General features: G+C 43.5%; 1 protein-coding gene across 4 annotated transcripts; it reads left to right on the top strand.

Moving 5' to 3' along the window:
• The first annotated feature begins 6 nt into the window (after positions 1–6).
• Positions 7–10,864, top strand: FOXM1 (forkhead box M1). 4 transcript variants are annotated; one of them, XM_080577188.1, is made up of 10 exons: positions 8–158; positions 1,425–2,018; positions 3,095–3,243; positions 3,449–3,670; positions 4,095–4,223; positions 4,804–4,848; positions 5,790–5,862; positions 6,406–6,587; positions 7,681–7,801; positions 7,906–8,085. In XM_080577188.1, exons 2-10 carry the CDS (start codon positions 1,469–1,471, stop codon positions 7,944–7,946), a joined length of 1,512 nt encoding a protein of 503 aa, XP_080433314.1. In that variant the 5' UTR covers positions 8–158; positions 1,425–1,468; the 3' UTR covers positions 7,947–8,085. The 4 variants fall into 4 exon arrangements, with proteins under 4 accessions (XP_080433312.1, XP_080433313.1, XP_080433314.1 ...); XM_080577186.1 differs by having other exon boundaries at positions 7–158; positions 5,793–5,862; positions 7,681–10,864; XM_080577185.1 differs by having other exon boundaries at positions 7,681–10,864.
• Positions 10,865–14,364: the final 3,500 nt, after the last annotated feature.

Consider the following 14,364-nt stretch of genomic DNA (forward strand, 5'->3'; position numbering starts at 1 on the left):
CCCTCATTGGCCCAGGCGGGCACGTGACGGCCGCGAGCCGCCGGGCGCCAAATTCAAACAGGGAGCCGAGCCGTGCCGCGGGGCGGCGGGGCCGGCAGCGCCGCCGGGGCTCCCTCCGCCCTCCCACCCTCCCTCCGCGACTCCGGCCCGGCCCGGCGGTGAGTGCTGCCCGCCCGCTGCCGCCGCCTCGGAGGCTCTTCCGGGGAGAGGGGGGTGCCCGGGCCTGGCCCCGGGGCAGCGGCCGGGGCTCGCCGGGAGGAGAGGAGAGGGGGGTGCGGGGGTGAGGCCTCCCCGGGGGCCTCGGGGAGGGAGCGGGGCTCTGGGTGCTGCAGGCTGCCTGTGGGGGTCAGCAGCTCTGCCTCCGGCCGCCGGGCAGCCCCGACACCAACGCTCCTGCCACGCAGGGCACCGACTCCGCTTTTTGTCCCCGGGGCTCTATTCTGTACCCGCGCAGGTGACTTACTGACAGGTTTCTTGCTTACTAGCTGGCCCCGTCAATTCCATGGATGCAAAATGCCTTCTTTGTTGTTGCTGGGTGTTTCTATTCTGCCTGTCTTCCCTAACGATAAATAGTAAGCACAACTTGCGTGCTCTCGTTCTGTTATAGTTTGCTGCAAGAGGCAATCTCCCCATGTATTTTGTGAATGGCATGGTATTTATAAGCGGTGTGCGCAGAAGGTGCATGCAGCATCTTACCCTGAAAGCAGTGTCTCTGAATTTTTATCTCTACTCCTTTTGACTTAATAACCTAAATCGTTTGTTATCTAAAAGTTTGGAATTTGAATTGTATGCTGCCCTATGACAAGTTTGTCTAATGCTACAGAACTCTACAGAAGCAATGACTGGAGCATTTACTTCACGTTTATTTTAAAGTACCTAGCTTCTGCTGCTTTTATTATGTGCTCTTATAGTGTCCAGGGCAATCTCTGCTGCCCAATTCTTATACCACCTGCTAAATCCCCCTTTCTCTCATGTTGCGTGATCTGCTTACAGCAATAAGATGTAAGGATCAGGACTGCTATTTCTGTGTTATAGCTTCTCATCCCTCCAGCTTGCTGACTGATGCTGATCAAGCCACTTTACAGCTAAGTCTTAGCATCCCTTTCTGTAAAGCAGATACGTGTACTTTCCTTCCTTGTTAGGTACTCTATGACTCTGAACTTCTGATATAAATTATCTGCTTTGCAAATCTCTCTCCTGTCCTGCTCACACAAAATGTGGATAAAAGAAATACAGTACTATTTTCCCAAAGGGTGGTCAATCTTGTTAAAAGTTTTCAATTCTGATTTTTCTTTTTTTTTTTTTCCTAGCAGTGTAATACTTGGTGATTATACGTGTGCTGTGGAAGGCCTGGGGTGATTTGCTGCCTCTTTCTTTTCTATTCCTGCCACCTGCACTCTTATGTTATATCTCTTGTTTTGCAGGACTTATTCTTCTCATTTTCAATGGAGAGTGACTGTACAGATCAATGATGAGGACCAGCCCTCGCAGGCCCTTAATTCTCAAAAGACGGAAACTGGCCCTTCCACAGAAGGATGCACCCAGTACCTCAGCAAGAGATGAGCACAATGGTCAGGGACAAAAGACATCTAAGCAGGAACACAGCCAAGAGGACCAGCATGACAGCCAAGGCAGAGACAAAATGGACTCTGGCCTGCAGAAATTCCCAGCAGGAATAAAAATAATCAACCATCCTACCATGCCCAACACACAAGTGGTGGCCATCCCTACAAATGCTGATATTCAGAGCATCATAGAAGCCCTTACAGCAAAAGGAAAAGAATGTGGAAATAATGGGCCCAACAAGTTCATTCTCATTAGCAGTGGGGGCACCTCTTGTTCATCAGGTTCAGGACTGTCGCAGCATCACCCCTCAGAGAAACCCAGTGCAGCGATCAAGGTTGCCGATGGCGAAGTAAGAGAGAAGAATGTCATGCAGACACCTGGTCTTGCAGGAGGGACAACGCTCTGGCATTCAGGAGTTGACTCTGTGGTTGCACAGGAACAGGAGAGCAACAGTATGTAACTCTTACCCTTTTCTTCATCATGATAGATGGGCAAAGGGGTGCGAAGTGGGGCAATGAGCATAGTGCTTGCATCTCATTATGCAGTAAATTATTAAGTTATTTACAAAATAGCTGTACATATGAAGTGAAATCTGAATGATCTCAGTAGATACATTTTTGGTGGTAGAGACAGGTCTGGCATGTGAAAGTGTGTAGCAAAGCAAAATTTTAGTGCTGAGAGAAAAAGAAGTGGGGTTGGTTTAAGGGAATCTAGTCTAATAGAACAAAATACTAAGCAAAGAGGTGGTGGATGGAGTCAAGATTAGCATGAAGTACCCTAGTCAGTGACAAAATATAGGAGCCTAGAGCTTTCAGAGAGAAGTGTTTCCCATCCTTTAATAACTAAGTGGCAAGTCTGTTTTTTCTTGACTGTCTCATGAAGCTGATGGGCAAATGTTAGAAGTGGGATGGGTTTTACTTTGACTTACTGCTCAAATCATATTTGTATTTGTAACTTAAAATATCTATGTAGCTTTTGTCTGTGGCAAATCTTATCCCGCTGCCTGACAGGAACCCATAGACTGTTCCAGTAGCTGTATTGTTACAAACAGCCTCACCAGAAACAATAAAACTGCACTAGTTTTCCATTGTTGCTATTGAAAAACCCTGAAGACATGGAGCTTCTGACTTAGGTCTTGTGCTTAGTCTTTCTTTTGTAGTTTATGCCACCTTTTTCCTTGGCCTTTGCTTACTGGGTTCATCTTTTAGCTGAAAATTCTTGAATTCTTGAAGTACTGGAGTTAACACTGTCCTGTTTTGATTGAGAGCAATAGTCTGGTTTGAATGTTTTGTTTTGTGTTTTTTTTTTTTAAGGCTTCAGCTTTTTTCAGGAATTGGGCAGATTCTCATACAATCAGGAATTTAAGGTATATGCACAAGAAGCTTTAGCTTTGCAATGTTATCTTGTCCCTGTCGTGACACAGGGATACCTTTCTGAGCAGTGTGATTAGTGCCTTCCATTTGGCATTAAGGTGAAGGAAGAGGATTACTTATGAGTAAGCAGAGTTATGGGCTTGTTATCCCGACAGGCAGTGGCGAGACAATGAGCTCTGTGCTGGATAATAGTCTCACTAACATCCAGTGGTTGGGGAAGATGAGAACTGATGGACTAAGTCCCTGTTCTGTGAAGCAAGATACGGAGAAAGAGAACCAGATACCTCTGCAGGAAAAAATCAAGGTAAGCAGGCGAAGGCAACATAGTGTGCACTGAAACTTTTGATAGGGATGCAATTCATGTGGATTAGAAGACTTGCAAGAACTAGATGTGATCCACTCTAAGTAATCTGAGATTGCCTTTTACTGTTTTTGAATAGCAGGACATGGATTATCCAGCTCTTTTTGTCAGCTCTTTGAGCACTCATGTATTGTTTCTTCTGTCTCAGACTGAAGAAGATTCTGCTGCTGTTGCCATTCCTACCTCCTCTTCCTCCTCCTCCTCCTCCTGGCAGGATTCGGTGTCAGAAAGACCTCCTTACTCGTACATGGCCATGATCCAGTTTGCCATCAATAGCACTGAGAGGAAGCGTATGACTCTGAAGGACATCTATACCTGGATTGAGGATCATTTCCCGTATTTTAAACATGTGGCTAAGCCAGGTTGGAAGGTAACAAGTAGGCCCTCAAGTTGCTGTGGGCCTCAGGGTGATGCAGTCATAAGCTTTCTGGGTGAAAATGAAAAGTTGTTCCCCAGCCTACAGAGCAAGATGGAAATTAATTTAAACATCCCACCCCAAATACTCTCTCATTCCAGGCATTCCCTCTTCAACTTCTTGTATCCTTTTTCTCATGCTACATAGGCAAGGTGGTGGGATGTTTGATCATTGGAGTAAGAATAGGGTTCTCAAGAGTAAAGAGAATAAGAGACTTATGGTAAGGTTGGCTGGGTATGCAGTGAATATGAATGTCCACATTGTCTGGACTTCGGAATGGAATCTCCTCTGCCAGAGCAGTTGTGTCTGAAGTAAGCCCTACAGTGCTGATAACAAAACTTCTGCTGTTCAATTTCCCCCCTTGTTCCTTTTTCTCTAGAACTCCATACGGCACAACCTGTCCCTTCATGATATGTTTGTCCGTGAGACATCTGCTAATGGTAAAATCTCATTTTGGACTATTCACCCTGATGCCAACCGTTGCCTAACATTGGACCAAGTGTTTAAGGTGAGTGCCTCATGCAGAGAAAATGGAGCAGCCTATCCAGTCCATGCTAGACAGGCACCTTAATTTAAAGGGAAATTTAAGCTACTTTGACATCAGCTTCTCTATAAAAGCTGGACTCAGTCACTTCTCCTGACAAACAGATGAACTCAATTTGAAAGAAGAAGTGCTGCGGCTTTTGCTGCTGGAGCTCTTCTGAGATGTATTTTATTCTTCAGGTGGTGTACCAAATGTAATAGTGACTTAGTTCAACCTGTTTCCATGGGCCTGCAACAAACTTCCAGTGAGAAGTTTTCCACTGAAGTGGTCTAACAGTTCTTGTGTTGACTAGACAGCCACAGGATGGAATTGTACTATCCCAGCTAGATATTTTAGGAAGTACCTTTTTTGTAGAAGCAACAGCTTGCAAATCTAGTACAGGTGTGTTTAGTCTTTTGTGTTTTCTGCAGTGGGTGGGCAGATTTACTCTCTGGTTTGCTTGGATTATACAAAGTTAAACTGTCCCGTTTTTCCCCCCCCCTTTGGTTGATAACTTCCTCTTATTTTCTTATTTTTCTCCCTCTCAATGCCTTGTTGCTACCAGCCGCTGGACTTGGGGTCACCAACATCGCCTGAGCACTCTGAATCAGTAAGACTTTCCCCCTGGTTCGGGGCTTGAGCTTCCGTTCTCCTCTTGCCCGTCATTGAAGGAAAGGATGAGAGATCTGGGGAGGGGGGACTGGGTCACTGCTGCACCTGGTCATATGCTCTGTGCACACCCTTCCTGGGGAAAGGTGTTGAGCCAAAGGTTAATTGCCTTCAGGTGATATGTTCTCTCTACAGCTTGGCTAGAGCTGTACAACTTCGAGCAACTAAAAATCTACTGCTGAAATAGGTTGCAGTGGGCACCAGCAGGCTTCAGAAAAAGCTGAGACAGGGTTTGGGTACAGTCCTCATCTGTGGCAGCAGTCCCACTCTGTTCTGGGTCTCACAACCAGAGAGAATGGGATCTCTCTGTGCTCCTTGTTTCGTTTGGAACCCAGCTGCACTGTGACTCTCAGGAGGATAAACCCATTTGCTGTCTCTTGCATTCAGCAATTTTAACAATGATGGATTTACAATGAGCCAGTAAGACACTTTTCTGTTACCACTATAGTCTTGGCCCTCATTCCATCTGCTTTGACCTCTAATTCCTGTGTTGCCTCTGATATTCCACTTGAACTTCAGGTCTACGGTTTGTATGGAAATCAAATACACGATAAATGTATGCTATTCAACTTTCCTCAGGCGCTGAGGACACTGAAACAAGGTCAATTCTACAGCAGAGTCCACAGCTGGATCAGCTATCTTGTGCCATTTCTTTCTTTTTGACTGGTAGCTAGCTTTGAGATGGCATGACCACAAAACAGCAAGTGTTGCAGAGAGAGAGACAGCATGATTGCTGGGTGCTAACAGCTGCTTTTCCTGTAATTAGCTCAGCACAGGCTTCTGGATTTGCAGTTCTGAATGAGACAACGGAATAAATATGAATTCTTCTCTTTAAATCTTTTCCTCCTTCCTCTCGTCTTCCTTATTTTACAATGTCTACAGCAGCAAAAGAGACATGTTCCAGATCCCCAGAAGAATATGGGAGGCAGCAGCAAAACTGAACCCCAGAATGCACGTAAGTGTCTACATCAGCCTAGGCCAAAGAGAATCATTCTCATAAGTCTTAGGACATAGATAAATCTCGTATTCTCTTATATATTCTTATAATATATTATATATTCTTATATATTCTCTCATAATCTCTTATAGATAAATCTCAAAAACTCTCCCAGATTCTCGTAGGAATAAAGTAGAAATTGTTATCCAGCTTTGCCTGCTTACAGACTTCCTACAGCTGCTCCCATCTGTCAGGTTTAAAGCTGAAGGTAGAGCTACAGTCTCTTTGAGCACCCAGTTCCCTTCCATCCTCTCTAACTGAGTGAGAGCAGAGCTTGCCCCAACTTGAGGACTAGGATCTGTATGAGAGGCTGTATTTTCCTCTTCATCAGGCCTTCTGGCTTGGGGTTTGTATCCTCAAAACTAACAGAGAAGGCAGGTGAAGCTATCTCTGATCAAATGGTTATTTGGGGGTATTTAGAAGCACTTTCTGTTAGGTATCTGATTTTCCCGAGGTGGTAGAAGGGCAGGAGGCTAACAAATCAATTCTTTTCCCTTCCAGGCCGAAAGATGAAGCCTTTGCTTCCTCGCATCAATTCCTACCTGGTTCCAATCCAGTTTCCTGTGAGTCAGCCTCTTGTGTTGCAGCCTTCTATGAAGGTTCCTCTGTCCATGGCACAGGGAGCATCCCTCAACAGCTCAGAGACCTTCCAATGCAATAAACGCGTGCGCATTGCTCCAAAGGTTGTTTTTAATTCTTGCTTTTGGGGAAATGGGATGGAATGGGGTGTGTTGTATTTTGTTTTCTCCATAGCTGTTGTTTTCCATGGACTGCGTTCTTTACATGGTTCCTTTGTGTATCTTTACTGGGTCCTCCAAGCCTGTAAGTTTATGGCTAAGAACTAGCCAGTGGCAATCCTTGCTGTCCTTTTCTGTCTCTAGGGTCACTGTTAACTGCTAGTTGACTTGCTGTTAAGGACGTTACTTTAATTCAGTGGAGGCGTGGGCACTCTGGACTGAATGGTCCAGACTGTCTTTTTCTGCTGCTCAGATGTGAATAAGTAGGAATGGGAAAAATAGCTTTGTTCTGCCCCTAAAGCACTCAGAATTTCATAGCTCTGAAGAGCCAGCCCTAATATACGGCACTGCTTTTGAAAGAGCATTTACTTGCATGTAGACTCTTCCCAGAGATTTTCAGTATCTATTTGCCAGTTGTGGAGTTCTCAGTTATTCTGGGCTGAAGAAAAAACAGCTATTAAACAGGGCTTACTCTTCACATCTTACTGACTCACTGTCTTGGATGCTTAGGCATTGTCAAGCTTTTCCATCCTGTCTAACCTTAATCCTGTTTTCCTTCTTGTTCCTGTTGCTTTATATTCTCTCCTGCTGTGATTTGTCTTTCCCTCATATGTTTTTTTTCTTCTAATAACCTCTATTTTTTTTTCTTTTTTCCTTGGTTTCTGGGAAAGCTGTCCCCACTCATTTTGTCATTGCACATGTACGTAATGTAAGGAGGAATCAAAACCATAAATACTTGGCTCTTCTCCTGCCTGTCCTTCTAGAAATTGCTCATTGCAGAAGTACTCTGAAGGGCATGACTTCGAGTCACTTAGCTAAAACCCTTCCCATTGTGATCTGTAGGCTTCTCTGTATCATTTTCACTGGGAGAGCAATGTTTATCTGTTGCTATTGCTATTTTTTTTTGCTATTTTTTCCCATTTTACCTGTTCTGCTGTACTTTACTAGTCTTTCTTTTTTTTTTCTTCCACTACCATTTGTATTTTAAATGGGTTAGATCCTTGTTTACTGACTGCATATCATTTTCTTTTCTTTGTAGATGTCACTCTCTATGGATGAGTCATCCTCTTTGCCTGTGGCTATTGTCAAGGAAGAGAGTCAATGTGATGAAGGCCTATTTTCTCAAACCCATTCTTTAAAGGAGAGCAGCTCCCAACCCGGTGAGGAATTGGCTTCTTTCCCTGAGACTCCCTGTATAAAAGAGGAGGAGGTCTCACAGCTGGATGACTGGTTGTCCCCCTTTGCCTCAACCCTAACTGTAAAGGAAGAGCCAGCCTTGTTCCTCCCAGTCTCAGCTGCAACTGAGAAGAAACATTTCACCGTACTGAAGTCACCATCTAAGAGTTTTTCTGACACGTTAGTTATAAAGAGACGTGAGAGGCGGGAAATGAGCAGATCCAGAAGGAAACAGCACCTAGCACTACCTTGCTCTGAAGAGCCTGTCCTTATTTTGCCAGAGAGCAATGACTTTGACCCTTTCCGGTTAGGGGCAGACTTACCCTTCCTGCAGGAAAGCCAGCCTCCAGAGAATGTATCACAGCTCAGCTGCCTGCAGGGGGAAGAGGGGCCTTTCAAAACACCAGTCAAAGAGATGTTCAGCAAATTGCCAGTTTCTTCCACTCCCAGCAAAGTCCCAGCAAATACTACTCCCCCACTAGGAGGCCTTGATCCCTGGAAGTCTGCATCGTTAGCCAAGGGAAGTAATGAGCTGGATTTCAGTCCAGTGAGAACCCTTCAGTTGCCATTCACACCCCTCCAGGAGAACCAGGACTTGCTGGGTTTTAACAGCACACCCCTTAAAAATCCTCTCTTTGAGTCCCCTCGGGAACTGCTCAATACAGAATCAAGTGACATGGTGCATGGCCCCCTCACAAGCTCTCCAGCTTTTACTCATGAATCTACCAAGCAGTTGCCTGTTGAACTGCCAACCTCCGGCTTTGCTGAAAACCGGTCACTCATGGAGGGCCTGATCTTGGACACTATGAATGACAGTTTGAGCAAAATCCTTCTAGATATCAGCTTTCCTGGTCTTGAGGATGAAAACTTAGGAACGGACATTAGTTGGTCTCAGCTTATACCTGAACTGAAGTAAACTGGCCAGAGGGCTGAATTTGGCTTATTTTGATATTATAGAAAGCACTCTCCTCTTCTGAGATCTATTCACATAGTCTAAAAAGACTGTCTGCTTTTGACGAATTCCCTCGTTTGTGGGAATAGTGGGCACTATTGACTCCTGCTAAGCTGGGAGACAGGCCCATTGGCTGCTATGAACTCCCTTTTTGAGCTGCAATAGACTATTTATGTGGGATAAGATAGCCTGTCTTCAAGGACTCTCATCTTTAGTACCAGGTTAGAGAGGTTCTTTCAGGAAAACATCTAGATAGACCCTGAAGGGAATTGGCTACTCAAGGGATCAGAGAGATATACTCCTGAGTTATGTCCAATAGGAAAGGCCCTGAGAACTTCCTCCTCATTCTGTCCTTAATTCCCTTTGCTTTGTTCTCGTCTTATTTAGCATCTTTTGTGTAGTTCTAATGGCTGTAAATATTGTACATTCCTTAAACTAGCTCTTAATTATAATAGTAATTTTATTCTTGTAGGATTATCATGGGAATATTTGGGCTGGTAAAGGGTTTAACTTAGTCTTGTCCATATGTCCCACTTGTCCTGTACTCTTCTACTCTAGATGAGAGCCCAAAATACTATTTTCTTCTTTGACCTAAGAAACCCATTGGCCTAGGCTGTTTTGCATGTTGCAGGCACACAGATCTGAAAAATCATCTATACGTGACTGAGTGACGGCTCAAGTTAAACATAACCTAGGGGACTAGGTAGAGTCACTGTTGCAGTAAGATGGGCTTTTACTGAATGGTTAAACCAGTCCTCATTATATCATCAGTTGAAAAATGTTTTTAAAAAAATAATAAAATACCAATATTGGCAAGTGAATGCCAACATTTTCACTGAAAAGTGACCTCTGGAAACACAAGGTATGTTTCTAAGTGCAATAGGGTGACTCATCCCAGTTCTCTAAAACTCGTATCAAAAGAGGAAATTGGTATGGAAAAAACCTAATCCTTCTGCTTACAGTCAAATGATGGCTCACGCATCTACGTATGCAATAAAGTTTCTCTGGGAGCACAGCTGAGTGTTGTCTTTACTGCTGCCGCTTTTAGTAACATGCTTAGGCTGGACCATGGTATGAACAGTTAAATTTTTATTTTTTTTTTGCTTGCCTAACACACATGCTTTAGCCCTGGATCTGAGTTCTGGAAATAAGGCTAGATTGCTCTGGGGGAGGAGAGGATCAATGGGAAGAGGATGTGTTTAGTACTGCTTTGCATTTAGAAGAATCATTTCATGTACAGGTAATGCTTTAATAGAAAGGGTTGTTTATAAAATAGTTTCAGTAGTAGGCTAGGCAACCACAGCCATTACCTGGGCAAACTGTTCAATTTATGTATTGGCCAGTGTTTGCAAGGGGTTAGTAGGAGCACATTGCCTCAAATGATTCCACAAAGTGAGATTCCTTGGTACAGTGCCAATGATAGTCCATGAAAATATCTTACAGCCTAACATCAGGAAGTTATGAAATTTTCTTTCACCCCCAGGCAACATGGTTTCTTAAAATCTTTGTTCTATCTGAAGCACTGATGACGGGAACAAAATTATTTTGAGTCATAGAGCACAAAAAGGTAGAAAAAGAAAGCAAAGCAAAGAGGAAGAGAGGCCAAGCATGTACTAACTGCATGTTACCCACTGCTGTATCAAAAGAAGCAGCTCCAATAGAGAAGCTGAGGGAAAGTGCATTAGTTTATATTCCCTATTTTGGAATTTAGGACATGCTTGGTGCTTGTCTGATCTCAGGTCTGTCTTGTTCAGTGATGTGGTACAAAACACGATTAAATAAAACAACACAAAACAAAAAACAGCAAATCCATTTTTGGTGGGCTAGCGAACTACAGGTCTGTGGGGATCAGTGTGTTGTTTTTTGTTCGGTTTTGATTTCATTTCTTACTTCTGTTAGACAACAGTTAGTTTATGCCTGCAGTGTAGGACCTCATTTTTGTTTCCACTCTATTGAAAGAATTTTTTATCTAAATGTTATACAAATATGGCTAATCATTGTATGAATTCTTTTAAGCTTTTATTTTCAACCACAGGCAACATAAGTGCAGTCTAGATCAGTGAGAATCTACTGTGCATTTTTCTGTTGTCATCATTTTCTGTTTGTCTTCATTTTTTATGTTTACAGTTCTTAATTTTTAGTCCATCCTTCTTATTAACAAACAAAAAAAACCACTATAGCTTTACAGTCCACCTTTGTTCTTTTTCTTGTATGTATTTTCTTCAACACAGTTACTTTTTTTCTATCATCCACGTGTTTAATGGGCAGACTTGTAGCAGTAACCCACTGCTTCTGCTGTCACTGCCTACATTCTCAAAGGACTGAGAACTGAGTATTATCCTATGCTATTACTACTCTTAATTCCTACAGCAAAGATTGAAATATTTTTTTTTCTATATGTGTAAACCATGGGAAGGAAATCAGAAAAAGGGCCAAATACTCCTATTGCCAATATTCTCAGCTGTGCTATCCTTTTCCCAGCAGCAGGGTGCTTTTTCTGTCCTCATTGGGTAAGTAATCAGGACGTTTTCAGTATTACTCAGGCCATCTTGACCTTACCACATCACAGTTGGTTACTTGACTCCTTCCTTTATATCATATACCTTTTATTGGTGTTGATGGGTAAACCCTTATGTTGTGAGTCAGAAACATAGAAACTTAATCTGAAACATTAGAACAGCACCGGCAGACTAGTTTCTGTATTTTCTAAATGCAAAGCAATTTCCACTCAACATTTCTTCTGTCATCCATAAACGTAAGAGCAGAAATTTACTACATGCATGTTTTTAAAAATTGCAGTTCTCTCACATGCATTTGTTACAGATTATTTGCTCTCAGCAGATATTTCCAGTACTTAATGGTCATTATTTCAGCTTTTCTTGAGAGGAATATTGTATTCCCTGATCTACATTTCTGTCTGCTTAGCGCAAGTGATTGCTCAGCTTGAGGCCAACAGTGACAAATATTTTACTAGCCTGCGATATGAATCTCAGACCAGAAAAGTTTTGTCATTGATTCAGATATTGAAGCTGTATCACTTCTGATTGTGTCTCAGAGGTTTGCTCTTCTCTGGGCAGGAAATAAGAAACAAAGCTGTAAGGCTATGATTGTTGGCTGTCAGTAGCCTGTGTGTATTTTGTTTATGATTGATTTGCTGACACTGCCAATGAGGGCAGGAGGTCTTGATTCCTTCTTACCTATACATTTCCTCTAGTAAGGAGTTCGTGTTCTCCAGCCCTGACTGAAATCATCCTTCTCTGATCAGGAAATTGTAACAGACTGCTGTGAAAACTGATGTAAGCCGCACAGCACATCTGTCTTCAGGGTGGGGAGCCCAGGCTGAGGAGAAAGCCATAAATCTAGATCTAGACCCAGTGGGAAGAAGAGATGCAGATGGAAGAAGGCAAGATCATAGTCATGCGACTGCAGGAGAGGCACACTTTGTGGCATGCTTTCTGCCAGTACACGTTACACACCTGTCAACACTTAAAGCTTCTCAAGCCATCCAGTTTGTCTTTCACCTCATTTCCTGCTAATGGAGAGGATGCATGCATATAACTAATATCAGAGCCACCTAACTAAAAATTACGTTCCCAGACGATTATGAACTGTTCTTGTCCTTGGGATAGTGTCAGTTCCAGGTGGGTGATCCTTTGCTCTCCCTGTCAGCAGAGTTTCTCTGAAGGCCACTTAACGTGGCCGAGCAGACAGGAAGAAATGACCTTTTTGTCCTGCCACTCTTTGAACTGGTAGGAGATGTCAACATTGCAACCAGTTCTCTTTTCCACTAACAAACGGTGCCACCTTTCTTCAGGCGACTACAGGACAGGGAAACTGCTTTGTTGCTGGGGTGCAGCTTGGAAGCCTCCCTGTACAAGCATTGTGAGCTTGTACAGCCTCCACATTCATCCTTTTGCGTTCTGTGGCCAAAGAAAGGGGAGAAAGATTTGCAACAGGGTTTTTAGCTGAAATCTAGCACTTGTGCTGTGTATGTTGCTACCTGCAAAGGCAAACAGAAGGGTAATGTATGTAGTTAGTGAAATATTCATTAGCTGACTTTTATGACACTCAGATTTCCACAAAGGGAACTGCAGGTCTACTGCTAAATATCATGTCAGCCTGACAATGGAGATAAAGGTTAAAAAAGGGAGAAATAAAGATAGAGTCAGTGACTGTTCAGTGCAGTACTAAGGTACGCCTGCCATGAAGGATGCATTCCAGTATCCTCAGTGCTTAGAAAACAGATAGCAGACTGTCCCAAAGAAGAGATGTTTCCAACCCTAGGAGACTGTTGACTACTTGTGTTGAGTTACTGCTTTGCTGAGGAGATTCTGAGCTGTTAATAACCAGGCTGAGATGCTGGTGTTCTATGTCAGCTCTGGAGAATCACCTGTTACACTCACAGGTAAAGTAAAACCAAATTACTGTGATGATGGAATTATCTCTGAGAAAATGGGAGGAAAATGTGTCTGATCATAAACAACAACAACAAAAAATTAGCTCTGTTAAAGTTAATATTTTTAATATAAAGTTACTCCAAGATAAGTACATCCATATGGGTGAGAAGTCAAGCAAAGTGGGAAGAGGTCTGCATGGGCAAACAAGCAGATTGTGGTAAAACTCAGAAGAAGGAAGAATGCAGAAGGTGGAAAAAGGGACAGGCCGCTTGGGAGGAATATAGGAACGTTGTCAGAGCATGCAGGGATGCAACAAGGAAGGCTATTGCCCAAATGGAATTAAATCTAGGAAGGGATATCGAGGACAATATGAAGGGTTTCTTCAAACTCATAAGTAGCAAAAGGAGGACTAGGAAAAATGTGGGTCCACTGCTGAATGGGGTAGGTGCCCTTGCGACAAAGGATACAGAGAAGGAAGAGTTACCGAAAGCCTTCTTTGCTTCAGTCTTCACTGCTAAGACCAGCCCTCAGGAATCCCAGACCCTAGAGAAAAGAGAGAAAACCTGGAGAAAGGAAGACTTTCCCTTGGTCGAGGAGGATCAGGTTAGAGATCATTTAGGCAAACCTGAAACCCACAAATCCATGGGCCCAGATGGGATGCACCATGAGTGCTGAGAGAGCTGGAGGGTGTTACTGCTAGACCACTCTCCATCATCTTTGAAAGGTCATGGAGATCAGGAGGAAGGGGCCTGAGGACTGGAAGAAAGACAAGTGTCACTCCGGTCTTCAAAAAGGTCAAGAAGGAGGACCCAGGAAACTGCAGGCCGGTCAACATTACCTCCATCCCTGAAAAGGCAATGGAACAATTCGTCCTGAAGTCATCTATAAGCATGTGTCTAAGGAGACTGTACCACATCTAACAAATGAAGACGGTGAACTGGTAACAACAGACGTGAAGAAGGCTGAGGTACTTAACAACTTCTTTGCCTCAGTCTTCAGTGGTGGTGGTCAGGTTTCCCACATCTCTTGTGTCCCTGAACCTTTAGGTGGGGTCTGGGAGAGCAGAGTCCCTTCCAACTATAAGTAAAGAGCAAGTTTGGGACCTCCTGATGCAACTTAACAGCTACAAATCTATGGGGCCTGATGACATGCATCCCAGGGTCCTGAAAGAATTGGCTGATGTAGTCGCCAAGTCACT

The sequence above is a fragment of the Anser brachyrhynchus genome (assembly GCF_964034855.1).
Source record: "Anser brachyrhynchus genome assembly, chromosome: 1".
Taxonomy (NCBI): domain Eukaryota; kingdom Metazoa; phylum Chordata; class Aves; order Anseriformes; family Anatidae; genus Anser; species Anser brachyrhynchus.

Coding starts and splice junctions, on each gene's coding strand:
- FOXM1 (XM_080577185.1), top strand. CDS start 1,469: ATGATGAGGACCAGCCCTCGCAGGCCCTTAATTCTCAAAAGACGGAAA. Junction 5,863..6,405: donor AACTGAACCCCAGAATGCAC/GTAAGTGTCTAC, acceptor TTTCCCTTCCAG/GCCGAAAGATGAAGCCTTTG. Junction 6,588..7,680: donor GCGTGCGCATTGCTCCAAAG/GTTGTTTTTAAT, acceptor TTTTCTTTGTAG/ATGTCACTCTCTATGGATGA.